Below are 15,577 nucleotides of genomic sequence, written 5' to 3'. Positions count from 1 at the left end.
TGAATAATGTTTTTCTGAAAATAAATAAATTGGAAAAAAAAATTAAAAAAAAATCAAATCAGAGGAAGTTTTTCTAATACCTTTGGTTTTATCATCATTTATCAAAATTATCTACTCCTAGAAGGTTTATGTTGTTAGGCATTATCATCTACTTGTTTTTAACAAATTCAGTTGTTAGAAGTTATGTGTATAAATACATCGCTCATGAAATTAACAACTTATTGCGAGAAGCCCTCCTGTGTTCTTTCTCTGCTTATCCTTTTGCCTGAGAAAAACAGTTACTTTTCATTCTTAAACTTGAGAATTGCTTTAATGACACATTAGTGATTTTCTCCTAACCAATCAGGTATCTCTTGCTTCTACTGCTAAATTGCAAGTTTCTTAAAAGCAAGAAACATTTCTGAAACTTGCTCCAATCTGTCATAGCTACTAGCACTGTTGAGAACATGAGCAGTGTTCCGAACATAGTAATTTACTGTTGAATGCATGAAACAGTTTTGAGAACAATGATAGAGCACAAATATTTAAAAAAAAAACAAAAAACCTAATCTAAGTTGTTTTAAGAATGTGAAGAGAGTGATTCAGTGACAATATTTGTCTAATTCTACATATCCCACTTATGCTGGAAACGGGAAATATACAGGTCATATGCCCAAGTGTTTCAGTCACTTTTTCAACACTTATTGTTAAACTCGGTCTCTCCTTCAAGATCTAGATGTACAGGAGTTATAGCAAGTGGTATGGTCTGATCCTATCATTCCTGCTGCTTTGATCATTCATAGAGATGTCAGTGGGATGCAATATTGGTTTTAATTTATATCTAAATCTTTTCCTAATGGACTAATATACTGAATGTAACTCAAGGAAAAAAACTGCAAACAAATACCCTTGACATTTAGAATTAGGGAAAATAAACTCCTTTGCAAAATGTTATAAAATATATAAAGGGCAAACAAACTCCTATACTATGGCATTCTTTTTCCTTAGATTTTTCCTTGGTTTTACCATGTTGACTTTTTGATTCATTGTTCTTGTCAGTTTCCCATACTGGTAGTTTTCAACTAAGATTCTTTTAATCAAAATATAATTAGTACTGTCAAAAAAGTGATAAAATGCTCATAGTGAGCATTACCAAGCATGAACAGTTTATAGTGTCCACAGAAATGGCTTTAAGAGGCAGCAGTGTAACCACATCACTGCCGGACTTCCAAATGACTCGCAGGCACAGCACAAGGTTCGCTCTAATGGTAGCATTTGAAAGCCACGTGACCTTGGATAAGCCAATTACCTTTTCTGAACACTAAGACATGTGACCTCTACCCCTTCTAATTTTAAATGTTCACAATTATAGTCATTACATAGGGATTGGGAATAAATAATTAGGGACTGACAAGATTCTACTAAGGACTATTCTTCCTGCAAGTTCCATTTGCACAGTCCCCAGTAGTAATTATAGGATGCAGAGCTCCACATTGTCTATGACAAAAGTGGAATACTAAAGGAAATTCTTTGAATGATGAGGTCACTGAATGACAGCCTGCTTTTCAGCTATTTTTATCAAAAGTACACTTTAGAGAATCTTGGTACTCATTTTACTTAGTACATTTAGGCTAAGTATGTATCTTTTTTTTTTTTTTTAATTTGGCAGGTTTGGATTTGAAATTGCCAAGTTTCAGCTAAAAATATAAATGATAAATATAAATCTTAATGTTCCGCATATCACATTGGTGAGTAATTAGATGCTTACAACGTGGTTTAATAAGGAACACTCACTATTTATAAGAGAAAGCTAAAGAGGTGATATGATTAAAGACACAGCAATGAAACTTAACATGTCTTTCCTCAGTTCTGAGTCCAGATTCTTTTTTAAATATGTAAAAAATAAAAGGGCAAGCTCTTCAAGATCAGGAGCTATAGTGATATTCTTTCCTTTGTCCTTATAAAATGATTAATCCAGTGTTGGATTATTGATCCAATTGATACCCAATTTTAATCATGTTAAAAATGAGATATGTAAATAGATATATACAGACTGTCTCGCCATTTCATTTCATATACATCGAATTACTAAGGACTTCGTTGTGGCTCTGTATCTTTTATAGATTTTTATACAATTCATGGTCTAACTATTCTCCCATGTTAACAGAAATTTATATTTAGGACTTTAAAAAATAGTCATCTTGTAGAAGCTTTTTAGATCATATTTTCTTTAGCATAAATCCAAATTATTGGTAATTTTTGATAGTTTGTTATTTATGTTATTATGTTATTTAATACCATTGTACCTAGCTATAGAAATGCTTGTCTTTACATCAAATGATCCCAGATTTACATGTTTCTAAAATATTACATTTCATCTTGTATTTTAAAATAATTTTCTTTTGCTTCTAAATGATATAGATTGTCAGTTTTCCTTTTTCAACTATAAAAACATTTACTTCCAGAAACACACTTCTAAAATTTTATTTCTAAAAGTATTAGAGGAAAAAAGCAACCAGCTTGTATTGTATCTGCCTCCAACAACAGAGATGGAGACTGAGAATCTCCCTCATGATGAGAAAGATCTTAAAGAATATAGGAAATTTATTCCATGTTTCTGTTTTTGTTTGTTTGTTTTTTGTTTTTTGTTTTGTTTTGTTTTGTTTGTTTTAACATTTGGTTTGGCTATTACAAGTCATGTTTTGTTTCTGGTTTATGTTCTTATTTGCATAGGGGTTTGCTTTCCTGGCTTGCGTATTGACATCACAAGTAGGTTGTTGTTTTGTTTCTTTTTTTTTTCCACCATGGTAAGTACACTCTTTAATTCCCTGTCCCCAATTTCCCCCATCTCTCCACCTACCTCTCCAACAAGTGGTTTTGTCATCACCTTTTAGAGCTATTTCATTGGAAAAGGAAGCTAATGGTTTAGGGTTTGGATGAATATATAAATTATCATCCAAACAGCATTTTTGAGGGAAAGACAATGCTAAAAAACAATTAACAAGCAACCGATTCATCTATACCAGCTACCAATAGGAAGGTCCTTGAAAAATTAGGGTTCATGGCTTTTCCATTTGTAATAATACTAGTAGTGAATTGTTTTCAAGTGTCTCAGACCCAACTCAGTCAATCACCATGACTTGGGCCTGTTTTCCCAAAACCAAAATCTATGATCAAGCTGTATTAATTCAGGACATAAGTCTGGTTGCGAGCATACACTCATTTATATTTAAAACTGGATTGACCTTTGCTCATTCCCTTAATGCTGTTGCTGATAATATCAGGTTTTACTTTAATCTCTATGTTTTTGTGTATTTTAAAATATTTATTTTGCTTTTTCTTCATGTATTTCTGATTACTATGGTAACCCCTTAAGAAAGAGCTTTATTTCTAGAGTTATGATAGTTTATTTAAAAAGTAATAAAGAGAAACCCCACTAAAGTACAGTCAGGAAGCTAGAAAGAGGAGCCATATCACCAATGTCAATTACAGGAAGAATGGTCTATTCTAGACCCCAACAGAAGAATCAACAGGAAAGAATCATCAATTATAGGCTTTAACAGGGGAAGATGTACACTGAATCTTCTATAAGAAATCAACTTCCTCTGCACCTCCGCCAATGACAAACCATCATCACCCTAAACTCTTGCTTTTCACCAGTAAACTTGCATTCAAAACAACCCCTCTCAGCTTCATCCTTCTCCGTAAAAAGTAACATTCCTCTCCTTTGTTGGACTTGTCAATGGTTTTGCCATAATTGCATATTCTGACTTGCAATTCTCTGCTATTCCTGAGTAAACTAATTTCCAGTGGTAAAATACGTCTTTGTTTTTGTTTTAATTTTATTTATTTATTTTTTATTTTGAAGGCTAACATTATTTAGTGATCAGAAGTAGGATCCAGAGATGACCCCCAATAACTAAAGATAGTTAACAAACAGGTTTTGGTACCCACAGAGCCTACTGAGCTCACTGCTTTCATGGGCTCAGCTCTGTGCATTTTGAACTCTCCAGGCTTTCCTCAGTATCTGTTTCAAGGCTTTACCCTTTCTGAGAACGCTCCTTATACCTTTGGTCTGACTCCTATTTGGGACTGGACTATTCCTGTTGGAACTGTGCTGGCCTTTGGTTCAATTCCTTTGGAAGTGGGCTATTCCTGTTGAAACTATGATGTTTAGGATTTTTTTTCCCCTCTAGAGAAAAACCCACCTCCATTCTGGGACCCTAGCAAGATTGTTGTTTAAATATTATAATCTCCTCCTGATTTGCACTTTTTAGAAGTTTATTTACCAGAGAGGGAGAGAGCATGCACACAAGAGAGAATACGGGGAAGGGCAGAGGGAGAGAGAATCTCAGGCAGACTCTCCACTAAGCATGGAGCCTGATGTGGGGCTTTATCCCACAACCATGACCTGAGATCATGTCCTGAGCCTAAACCAAGAGCTGGATGCTTAACTGACTGAGCCACCCAGGTGGCCCCTGATAGGCATTTCCAACTAAATGAAACAACCCAACCAAAGTAGAACATCAATGACCATTTTGGGGATTTTTTTTTTTTTTAATCTCTTCGCCCTTAGTTCCTCTGCCCCTACTCATTTAGAGGGTAGAGATTTCTTAGAAAAATATGTCAGAATTCTTCTCTCTCAAAAGGAAAAATAATTCTACAATTTGACAATAGTAATCAAAATAGCCAACTGGGTGAATTAAATGAAATTTCAACATCTTTTACTTGCTTAGTCTGACAGCTTTGTAGTGGAGTCTGGGATACTGACCATTTGTCCTTATTGGATCAGCTACCATCCTTGATATGGGCAAGATTTTTAACTGGCATTGACAGAATCCGTACTGTGCCTTCCATCAAGATTCAAATAGACACCTCAAAACCTCTTCCCAGAATTAATAACCTATAAATAAAAAAAACCTTCAAGGCATCAACCCCATGATATAAAGTTGCAAGGCTCAGGACTTCATTATGTCCTACACTAGTGCTACAATATCACTCTTACTTGTGAGAAAACCCAGCAGCCAAGGATGGAGGTTTGCCCAGGACCTCTGAGAAACAAATGACCTTGTTATCCCTTGATACCCTGTTGTTCCTAATGCCCATTTGCTATCAGAATCCATTTGAACTGAAAGTAAAATTTTCACATAACTGATTTATGCAATGCATTTTAGTATTCTAGTTGATAAAGATAACTGGTATCTTTTTACTTTCACTTGGGAGGAATGGAAATACACCTGGACAGTAATGTCCCAGGGGTTCACAGTCTCTTTTTCACAAACCCTAAAAGCAGATTCAGAGGATATTGAGTTTTCTGCAGGCCCTATTTTGTTATAGTAAATGGATAATTTGATTCTCTCTACTGTCCTTCTGAAACCTCTTCAAAGAAAGGCAGCATCTATCTATTAAAACTTTTGGCTTTAAAGAGACACAAGTTCCTGAAAAAAATTAGTTTGCTCAAACTCATGTTCAATGCTTAAGCTGCCTGACTCAGAGCAAGGACTACATTTGGACCCAGACTGACTTCATTGCATCCTGAACTTCCCCAAACCTAAAACTAAGTGCAAGTTTAATGAGGTTTTCTTGAGGGGCTAGCTGTCAAAATTGGATTGCAGGCTTCTCTCTTATGGCTCAACTTCTGCCTGCTGTATGGAAAGAAATGACGTACCTGATTCTAAGATATGGAAAGATCAGGAAGACAGTTTTTGGGACTTCAAAGAAAAGCCTAATAAAACTCCTTCAGACATCTTAATTATCAACTGTCCCTTTTCCTCTTTGTATGTGAAGAAAAGGAATATTTTGGAGTACTCATCCAAAAACATGCAGACCATCATTAACCCACAAAATATTGTCACACAGGGCTATTCCCCTCACTTCAGAGCATTCCTGACACTATCTTTTTAGTTACGTTCCCTGAAGAAATAATCATGGCTATGCCCTTTAACCACTCTTGTATTTTCATCAAGGGTAAAACTGTAAACATTTATACTTATCGTCACTATGCCTTTGGGATGGTTCATGACTTCAGAATGCTAGGAAACATGAGCATTTTCTTATCTAGAGTGGGGATAAAATTAAAGACAGCTCCTTTATCCAAAATTTATTAGGTGTTGTACTTTTGCTGGCTGCTCTGGCTATTAAGTGTTCTGGGCATTCCAGACTCAACTCTCTAGAGAGAGACCAAAAGAAACCATCGCACTGTTCCACCAAAAGCATGCACTCCAGGAAACTAATAGCCAAACCTCTGTTGCGGTTCAAAAGGATGTTCTCCCAAATGGATAACTTGGAAAAACTGACAAGAGTTACCCAACAATTGGCCCCAGAGAAGGACTAACAGTATTGGCAATCTAGTAATTGTTCATTCAATAAAAAGAGAACTCTGGTTTGAATCTAACAATTTGGCCCTATGAGAAATTCTAAAATTCTCACTATTTACCACTATACCTTTGGCATTAAACCATTAGCTTACTGACAATAACATTCTTAAACCAATATTGGTGGGAAAATATTAATAAGGAAACAAAAAATCCCTACCTCATTTGTCCCATCTGTTTATATTACAATCAAGGAAATCCTGTTCACACAAATGGGTTTCATAGTTTCCCCTATCTCATTGTTACAAATATGCTTTAGTAACTGCTTGTGTTTTCCCCCCTCCAACTGGACTGTAATTTTCCCTTGTAGACAGGCCACTGCTTCTTCGGTGGCTAAAATTATTTTATTAGAAAAGATGAACCCTACCTGGGGAATCCCTCTTAAACTCTACAGTGATCAGGGAACCCATTTTACTGGTCATGTGCCTTGACAATGCTGTGTTGTTTGGCTGGTATGACAACATTTTCATTGTACATATTGTCCTCAATCTTCAGAGTCAAATGCACTAATGGCACTACCAAGACTCAACTTGTAAAATCTGTAGACCTCCCTAAATACCCTGGCCAAAAGCATTGTCATTGATCTTTCTAAATCTCAGATTCACTCTGAAACTCACTCTCACCCTTTGAGATAATCCCAAGATGTCCAAAGGACTTGACCCCCAATTCTTTTGACACACAGTTAATACCAATATACTTAAACATTGTAAAGGTCTAATTGCTTCTGTGAGGAATAACCCACCACCCTTTACCTGAGAAATCTTTACTTAGTGTAGACATTAAGACTTTAAACATCACCTAAAACTAAGTGCAAAGTTAACCTGGAGATCTTGTCTATTGAAAAGATACCTCCATGAAAGATTCTTTTGAACCTCACAAGAAGGGCCCTTATCATGGAGATCTTGTCTATTGCAACCTGGAGATATTGTCTATTGATAAGACACCTCCATGAAAGATTCTTTTGAACCTCACAAGAAGGACCCTTATCATGTATTGCTAACTGATCCTTGTGCTACCAAACTCCAACGAATAGACTCTTGGATTCTTGTGACCCATCTAAAGAAAGCACCAAGCTCTGACTGGACCTATATACCATCTGGTCAAAGTAAAAATTTCCCAGAATTGAAGCAGCAGACAGCATCTGATGAGAAAGCTTCCCCAACATGTCCAAACCAGGTCTGTCTGCTTTTTCCTTACTGTTTGCTTCTATCTTCTTTGTGGAAAGAAACTGCCCTTCTTCACATTTCCCAAATCCTTGAGAAAGGGGGAATCTTCTCCCCCTCCTCCCAATTGTAGCCTTTCAGAATCCACATCATGATCCTGTGACAATTTTCCACTTGGCTTTTTCTGAAGGGTTAGAAAGGTTAGAAGGGCCAGAATTCACAGTCTTTCATCTGAACTATTATCTGACTGGATTGTTACCCAAATTTGCAAATGTATAGGCTGTATTATTGGTTAACATTTGTTTCCAACATTTTTTGAGATACTAATTTAATATATCCTTGAATGTTTGCTATTTTTCAAATTAGTTCATCAGGTATTGCTTCATGTTTGTACCTGTACTCCGTCTTTCCAAATGCACTTGGTTAATTCTTTCAGTGAACTCTTGCAGTATTTACTATTTTGCTTTCAGTGCCTGTTTTAATCTGGGACTTCCAGGAGGCAAACATGACTCTAGGCTTTCCTCCATAAGAACTTTTCTTCCCTAAACAGGAATAAGCGCCAATAAATATTTTCAGCTGGTTACTTTCTGATCTAGGATCCCAGATTAGAACCTTCAGACATTTGGAATTGTTTTATTACTTCTGTTCTGTATAATTACTTTAAGTTTTCTATTTTGATACCTGTCAAACTTTTGTAAAAATGATGTACCCCATAAGGTGATCTTCAATGTTTATGATCTTAATAAATATGGACTATGGGTGGGAAGTACCTGAACGTTTTCCCTCTTCACCTCCCTTGTCATCTATACATGACCATAAGTGGTTTCCAACTGCTTTTGCATTTACCTTCTTATGTAGAACATGACAGCCAAAAAGGTCCTTTCTGGCACTGAGGGATAATACCACTAATGTGGTAGAAAACCTGCATTTTGATCAGTGATGGTTGCAGAGAAAGATCTTGATCAAAAGTGGCAGGGCTGGGGAAGGATGGAAAATTATCAGAGAAACCTCACTTAAGTAGAGTTAGGAGGCTAGAGGGTGGCCCATACCACTCACGATCAGTTATAGGAAGAACTGAGTATCAGCAGGACAGAAATAACAAAGACCTCAACAAGAAAATATATACACTGAATCTATAAGAAATGGACTACCCTTGCAACTCAGCCAATGAGAAACTATCATCACCCCGAACTGTTGGCTTTTAACAAAGGACTTTCATTCAAAACACCCCCTCCCAACTTCCTCCTTCTCTATAAAATAACATTTGTTTGTTAGGCTTTCCTATGAGTCAGCAGCAGTGAGGAGGAGGACACAAGAGCGGATATTAGAAGGACAGCAGAAGTCTCTAGACTTCCTTAATGCCAGGTTGGCTGACTACAGAGTTGGTTAGGGGCTAAACCAAATACAAGGTTATAATGACATTCCTTATTGCTTCTGAATATATTAATATAGGAGGTAGCCTGGTATTGGGGGAATGCATAGGTCTAGGAAGTTGCAGTGACTGGATATATTAGCACACCAAAAAAATAAAGTTTGAAGGGTTTGGAGGACGATTAGTTTTATTATTTATAATAAGGATGATTCAATACATTTATAATTAAACCTGAACTTATTTTGTTTCACTTAAATCCATGTAAAAATATTTTTAAGCTCTTCTTCTGTTTTTGACTGACTTTTTTTGTATTTAGGTCAGAACAAAAAATAATTCAGGCATCTGACATAACCCACTACCAAAGTTTCTGTATCTCTGCTATACTGCTTATCACAATTAGCTGCACATTTAGTATTCTCCTACTGCCCCAAATCTCAAGAATTTTAAGAACAGAGGCCCAATTTTATTACATTCTGCTTTTAAAGATTTATTTCTTTGAGGGGGGTGGGGGAGAAAGAGCACACAAGTTGGGGAGGGGCAGAGGGAGAGTGAGACTCTCAAGCCGACTCCCCCCTGAGCTGAAATTGAGTTAGACACTCAACTAACTGCATTTTCTTTATGTAGGATAGTATTTCATATATACTAAGGGATTAGAAACAAAGTAAGAAAGAGCTTGAATAATAGTATAGATAGACTATGGTAATAGCTGGCTCAATAGCTTGCTGTTGTTTTAGTTCAATCATTTAACCTCTAGAAAACTTAAATTTTCTATTTATGAAATGAGTAATAGAGTTATTTTCAAGGAATCTGTGACCAATAGTTAGAAACTATAAAGAGGAAAATTTAATCTCATTGTAAGAACATCCTTAAAAATAATTTAAATTCCCTAAAAGCTCTATTTGTCCATTTCTAGAAGTAGAGTACCTAATCAATTAAAGTGGTCAAACACAGTCTTAATGAGCATTTGGCAGGAACATTGAGCATTGAAAAGAAAATTTCAACACTGGAAGAACGGTTAAGGTAAAAGTCTTTTTCCAACATGGCAGTTGGTGATAGCCAACAATTCTTCCATGGGATTATTGTAGCACTGCAAGGTTTTGTGCATAGCACAAATACTTCAGTAATTGGCCCTACTTCCAGTATTGCCTCCAAGAGGTAATTTCTTTGCATTCCATTTTACTCAAATTCTAGGTGGCAAAAATATCTTTTCTACTTCCTGGATTAGTTGTAAGGATAATAAGTTTCAACAAATGTTAACAGGAATAGTTACAGAAGAAAACAAAATGGTATTATTCAATGTGTTTCAGCGGTGTTCTCTACTGTCCCTGACTGTGACATAAGTCTTAATAACTCAACTATATAGATTATCTCTTGCATGTGAGAGATTGTTTGGAAACCAACAAGTCACCATCTTTTGAGCCTGATGCATTCCTGACTATGTGTGGCTGCAACTGAAGCTAGCTCAGAAAAATAAGGGTATACACATGCAAGAGTTTTTCAAATTGTTAGGCTTGCCTATTTTCAAATTGTTTGTTTACAAGTTTTTCATGGTTTCCAGAGCATAGGATCTCAGAGTTAGAAAGCACTTCAGTTTATGTGGGTTTCTCTCTCATCACTTACCACTTTATCTAAAAATAGGTAATATTGTCCATCTTTAGTTACACTGAACTAATGAATGCTCCTTTAATATACTGCATTGGCCAGCTATTGTCATGATAATGCTGCGTGACCAAGCTACTCAAATTTAGGAGCTTGAATCTACTAGTATTCATGGTTTTTCTACTTCACCAGTCTGTATGGTGGTTAGAGCAGATGTACTTCAGGCAATGAGTTTGCAGGACTTTGTTCTAGTCTTTGATTTGGGTTTAGGTCTGTTCCATGTGTATCCCTCCTCCTGGGACCAAAGGTTACCTGCCTCATCTTTGTGCATAGCAGTGCCTCTTAAAAGACTTTGACTCAGAACTAGCAGGCTGAATCATCTGCCTACATTTTATTGACCTGAGCAGTGACATGGCCAAGCCTATACCAACGGGAAGGAGAAACATCCAGCTATCCATGATTACATTCATACCCAGTGTGACCACATAAGTGCTCATACATACTTGTAGATGTCATGATAGAAATACAAAGGATTTCACTTTCTACCAAAGCATAATTCTAGATGACTTTTTGGTTTTAGTATTTCAGTTGTTGCAAATATCTTCTTATATTGAGTGAAATTTAACCTACTCAATCTTCTTCCAATTAGGTTTAAAAATTCCCCTGAAAAGAAGTATATTTTCCCTTGGATAACATAGCTCTTTCAAGTAACTGAAATAATTTCTCCATTCTAAATAGCCCCAATGGCTTCAGCCCTCCTCCACCACCATAAGCCCATTATCCAAATGTTCCTTGAAACAAATGAATTTATCAATAGATGGATTTCAAATAACCTTAATATTTCATAAATATAGAAAGAAACAATGTATTTCCAGTGGCTTATATATATGCCAGTTAATGCCGTTTTTTTTAAAAAAAGTAGGTACATCAAATAGATGACATCATAAACATTTTAATATATACATTTTTTAAGTACAAATGGAAAACAATGTAATGAAGATCTGTGCATCTATGACCTAGGTTTTCGACTGTTAACATTCTCCTTTATTGAATCAGAACTTTATGAAACATGAATCATCACGTATGTAGTTGAAGTTGACTTTGTATTTCTCCCCTTCCTGGAGAAGTAGTCATTAGTGTAAACATTTTCTAAAAAAAAATTTTTACATCCCAAGCCACAAAGTAAAATTATATATAGCAAATAATCAATCTCCTATAGACCACATTTTTTTGTGATTAGATAAAAAAAAAATCAATAAAAAGGATAAGAACCTATGTGAAAAGATTGCCAGCTCACATACTGACTGCAGCATTCTGTTTAAGTTAAATGTGTTCTCAAACCTGACAGAGGTGCATTAGAGTTTCCCATTATACAGGCTTTTGGATTTATGCTCTTTAGATTTATATATTTTTCTTGAATTTTATAGATGAATATTTATCTTTGATTTTTTTTCTATTGCAAACTGACATTTTTATACCTTAATAATGCTTTTTGCAATAAAATCTACTTTGCCTGATTTTAATACAGATATACCCACTTTACATTTGGTTATCTTTTTACTATTTTTTTTCTAATCATTCTCTGATTTGTCAACTTTCTGCACTTTTAGGTCTCTTCTAAACCAAAGAAGTATAGGTTAGTTTTGTTCTTCTATTCAATATAATGCCAACGATTTATGTGACTATTTTGGGAAAAATACCATATCCATTTCCATTTATTTTGATTCCTGATAGGCTTATATTTATTATGTTTCTGATTTCTTTTTTCTTTTCAACTTCAAAGTTATTATTTTTATATTTCTCCTTTCCCCTCTGCTAGTTTTTAAGTTATATTTCTAAATTTTTTTTTTAAGAACAGTTTTTAGGTTTACAGTAAAGAGGAGTTTTATGCCTGGCACTTGATATGTTTATATTTCAACATGATTATATTTAAAGTATGAAATGAAATAAAATCTCCATCCTCTTCCCAAATATACCAAGGCTTTTAAAGGTTTTTACTCTGACTCCTTTTGTCCATTTTACTTATAAATGCCACATAGTATTTTAGTCCTATATTTTTATATACACCAACAATGCTTTCCTCCTCCTTGTTCTTATCTACACATTTGTAAATTAATGTACTAGAGAACACTACATCTTGGTTATGTCACCCATTTCACCTAACTATCTCTACCCTTGGTTCCATGAGTATATATGTTAAGTAGACCTTCCTTTTTTATGTCACTAAAGTTTTTAAATAAAAGCTATCGGGGCGCCTGGGTGGCTCAGTGGGTTAAGCCGCTGCCTTCGGCTCAGGTCATGATCTCAGGGTCCTGGGATCAAGTCCCGCATCGGGCTCTCTGCTCAGCAGGGAGCCTGCTTTCTCCTCTCTCTCTGCCTGCCTCTCTGCCTACTTGTGATCTCTGTCTGTCAAATAAATAAAATCTTTTAAAAAAAATTAAAAAAAAAATAAAAGCTATCACCAGATTAGGGTCCAAGACAAGTTTTGCACACATCTGAGGAAGAATAAACTATTCTGTTAATTTTATAATCTTAGATGACAATATTATATCTACACTTAACTTTTTATATTTAAAAATTTAAAGGAATGTTAAAATATTCTAGTTGGCAATAAGTTACATTTTCCTGCCAATTCTTTTCTTATTTAATTTCTCATCACTATTGCAAATTTCCTCTTGTCCTGTTTGAATTGTTAAACTCTCCTTTGTGGTTAATGTATTTGAGATTAAAGCCTAAATTGGCCTCAGAATCTGGAGAGATCTAAGAAAATTACCTACCTGACCAGCAGTGTCCAAAATGTCCAAATAAGCTGGCTCATCATCAATCCTAACCTGGGTCTTATAAGCATCTTCTGAAAAACACAAGACAGAGTTTACATTCAGATATATTCAACTGAAGAGGCATAATTCATTTTTAGATGTCATAACCAAGAATTTCTAAATAGGTTAAGTAAGAGAACGAGATATTCTAGTCGAATACACCAAGTAAGAAGGTTATAACCCAGGGAAAGAACGGAGAGTGTTTCTGCTTAACGTCAAGTCAGGTTTATTTCTCCTTCATCAGGAGAATATTATGATTTGAGGTACAGTGGTCATATTCCCTATAGAACAAACCTTGACACAAATTCATCAGTTCTTTGTTTCATCTTGCACTTCAAATTTGCATTTCAACCTCACAGTCAATGAAAGACTGAAAGCTTTTACTCTAAGATCAGGGACAAGTAGGCCTGCTTTAACTTTTATTTAACGCAGTACTAAAGTCCTATCCAGAACAACAAGGCAAGAAAAATAAATAAAAATCATCCAAATCAGAAGAGAAGAGATAATAAACATGATCTTATAAATAGAAAGCTCTAATGATTGCATGGGGTGGAGTGCAGTGGGGGTACTGTCAGAACTTCTAAAATATTCAGCAGTTACAGGATACAAAAATCAAACAAACACACTGAAGTCAGGAGTCTTTCCATACACTGATGATAAACAATTTATTTTTTTAAGATTTTATTTCCTTATTTGACAGAGAGAGACATCACAAGTAGGCAGAGAGAGAGAGGGAAGCAGGCTCCCCTCTGAGCAGAGAGCCCGATGTGGGGCTCGATCACAGGATCCAGAGATCATGACCTGAGCTGAAGGCAGAGGCTTAACCCACTGAGCCACCCAGGAGCCCAATGATAAACAATTTAAAATAAAAGAAAATGTTTTCACCTATAGTAGCATCAAAAGGAATCAAATACTTAGGAATAAACTTAACCAAGAAGGTAAAGAATTGTATACCAAAAACTATAAAGTTTTAATATGTTTTTGTACTTCTTAACCTGTACAAATTTATATATTCTGAATTCTAAACATTTACCAGGTAGGATTTATAAATGTTTTTTCCTATTCTGTAGGCTTTTTAACTTTAATGATGGCATTTGATGCATGAAAGTGAATTTTTATGTAGTATAGTTTTTTTTTGTTCATGTTTTTAGTGTCCTAAGGATGTATTCTAAATTGAAGGTCATGAATATTTAATGCTCTGTTTTCTTTTAAGAGTTTTATAATTTTAGCCTTTGCCTTTAAGTCATTGATCCATTTTTAGTTTATTTTATTTAGCAGCTTTCTCTTTTTAAAAATGTTTTAATATAAGTTAAATTAGCCAACATAGCTATCATTAGTTTCAGATGTAGTGTTCAATGAGCCACCTGTTGTTTATTTTATTTATTTATTTTAAAGATTTCATTTATTTTTCAGAGAAAGAGATAGAGAGCAAGCACACCAAGGGAACACAAGCAGGGGGAGTGGCAGGCAAAGGGAGAAACGGGCTCCCCACTGAGCAAGGAGACCAATGTGGGACTCCATCCCAGGACCCTGGGTTATGACCTGAGCTGAAGGCAGACGCTTAACCGACTGAGCCACCCAAGTGCCCCAGTTGCACATTTTTAAATCTGTTGTTTGGTAAGGATATAAATTCATTCTTCTGCATATAATTCTCTTGTTATCCTTCATTTTTGTAAGGTTGGTACTGATGCCCCCAATATCTTATTTGATATTTCTTTCTTAGTCAGTCTAACTAAAGGTTTGTCAATTTTGTTCAACTTTTTGAAGTAACATAGTATCATTTTTCTCTTTTCCCGCTATTCTTTATTTACCTCTCTTCTAATCTTTAGTATTTCCTTCCTTCTATTTGCTTTGGGTTTAGTACCCCCCGCCCCCGCTCCAGACTGCTGGGGGTTAAATCCTGGATCTACCAATACCAGCTGTCTGATTTTAGGAGGAGAAAATCATTTGGTCTCTCTAAAATGCATATTACTCATTTGAAAATTATGAAAATATTTGTATGTAACTTATGTAGTCTTCAGAGGATTTAAGAAGACAATGCGTGAAATGTATCCAGCACAGTGCATTGTGTATAGAATATGATGCTGTACGTATGGTTTTTGTTTTTAAGAAATTTGGACTCTATGGGACGCCTGGGTGGCGCAGTTGGTTGGACGACTGCCTTCGGCTCAGGGCGTGATCCTGGAGTCCCGGGATCGAGTCCCATATCAGGCTCCCAGCTCCATGGGGAGTCTGCTTCGCTCTCTGACCTTCTCCTCGCTCATTCTCTCT

At 35.6% G+C, this 15,577-nt stretch overlaps 1 protein-coding gene across 1 annotated transcript in view; it reads right to left on the bottom strand.

Annotated features, from left to right (window-relative positions):
- RIT2 (Ras like without CAAX 2) overlaps positions 1-15,577 on the bottom strand; it is a 388,139-nt gene that overhangs the window by 233,985 nt on the left and 138,577 nt on the right. The window contains exon 3 of the mRNA XM_044243072.1: positions 13,265-13,338. Within this exon, the coding sequence (XP_044099007.1) occupies positions 13,265-13,338 (74 nt within the window). The remainder of the gene's footprint in view (positions 1-13,264; positions 13,339-15,577) is intronic.

This window comes from Neovison vison, chromosome 3 (assembly GCF_020171115.1).
Source record: "Neovison vison isolate M4711 chromosome 3, ASM_NN_V1, whole genome shotgun sequence".
Taxonomy (NCBI): domain Eukaryota; kingdom Metazoa; phylum Chordata; class Mammalia; order Carnivora; family Mustelidae; genus Neogale; species Neogale vison.
Note: the sequence above shows the minus strand (reverse complement) of the source record. Positions and strands in the feature narration are given on the sequence as shown.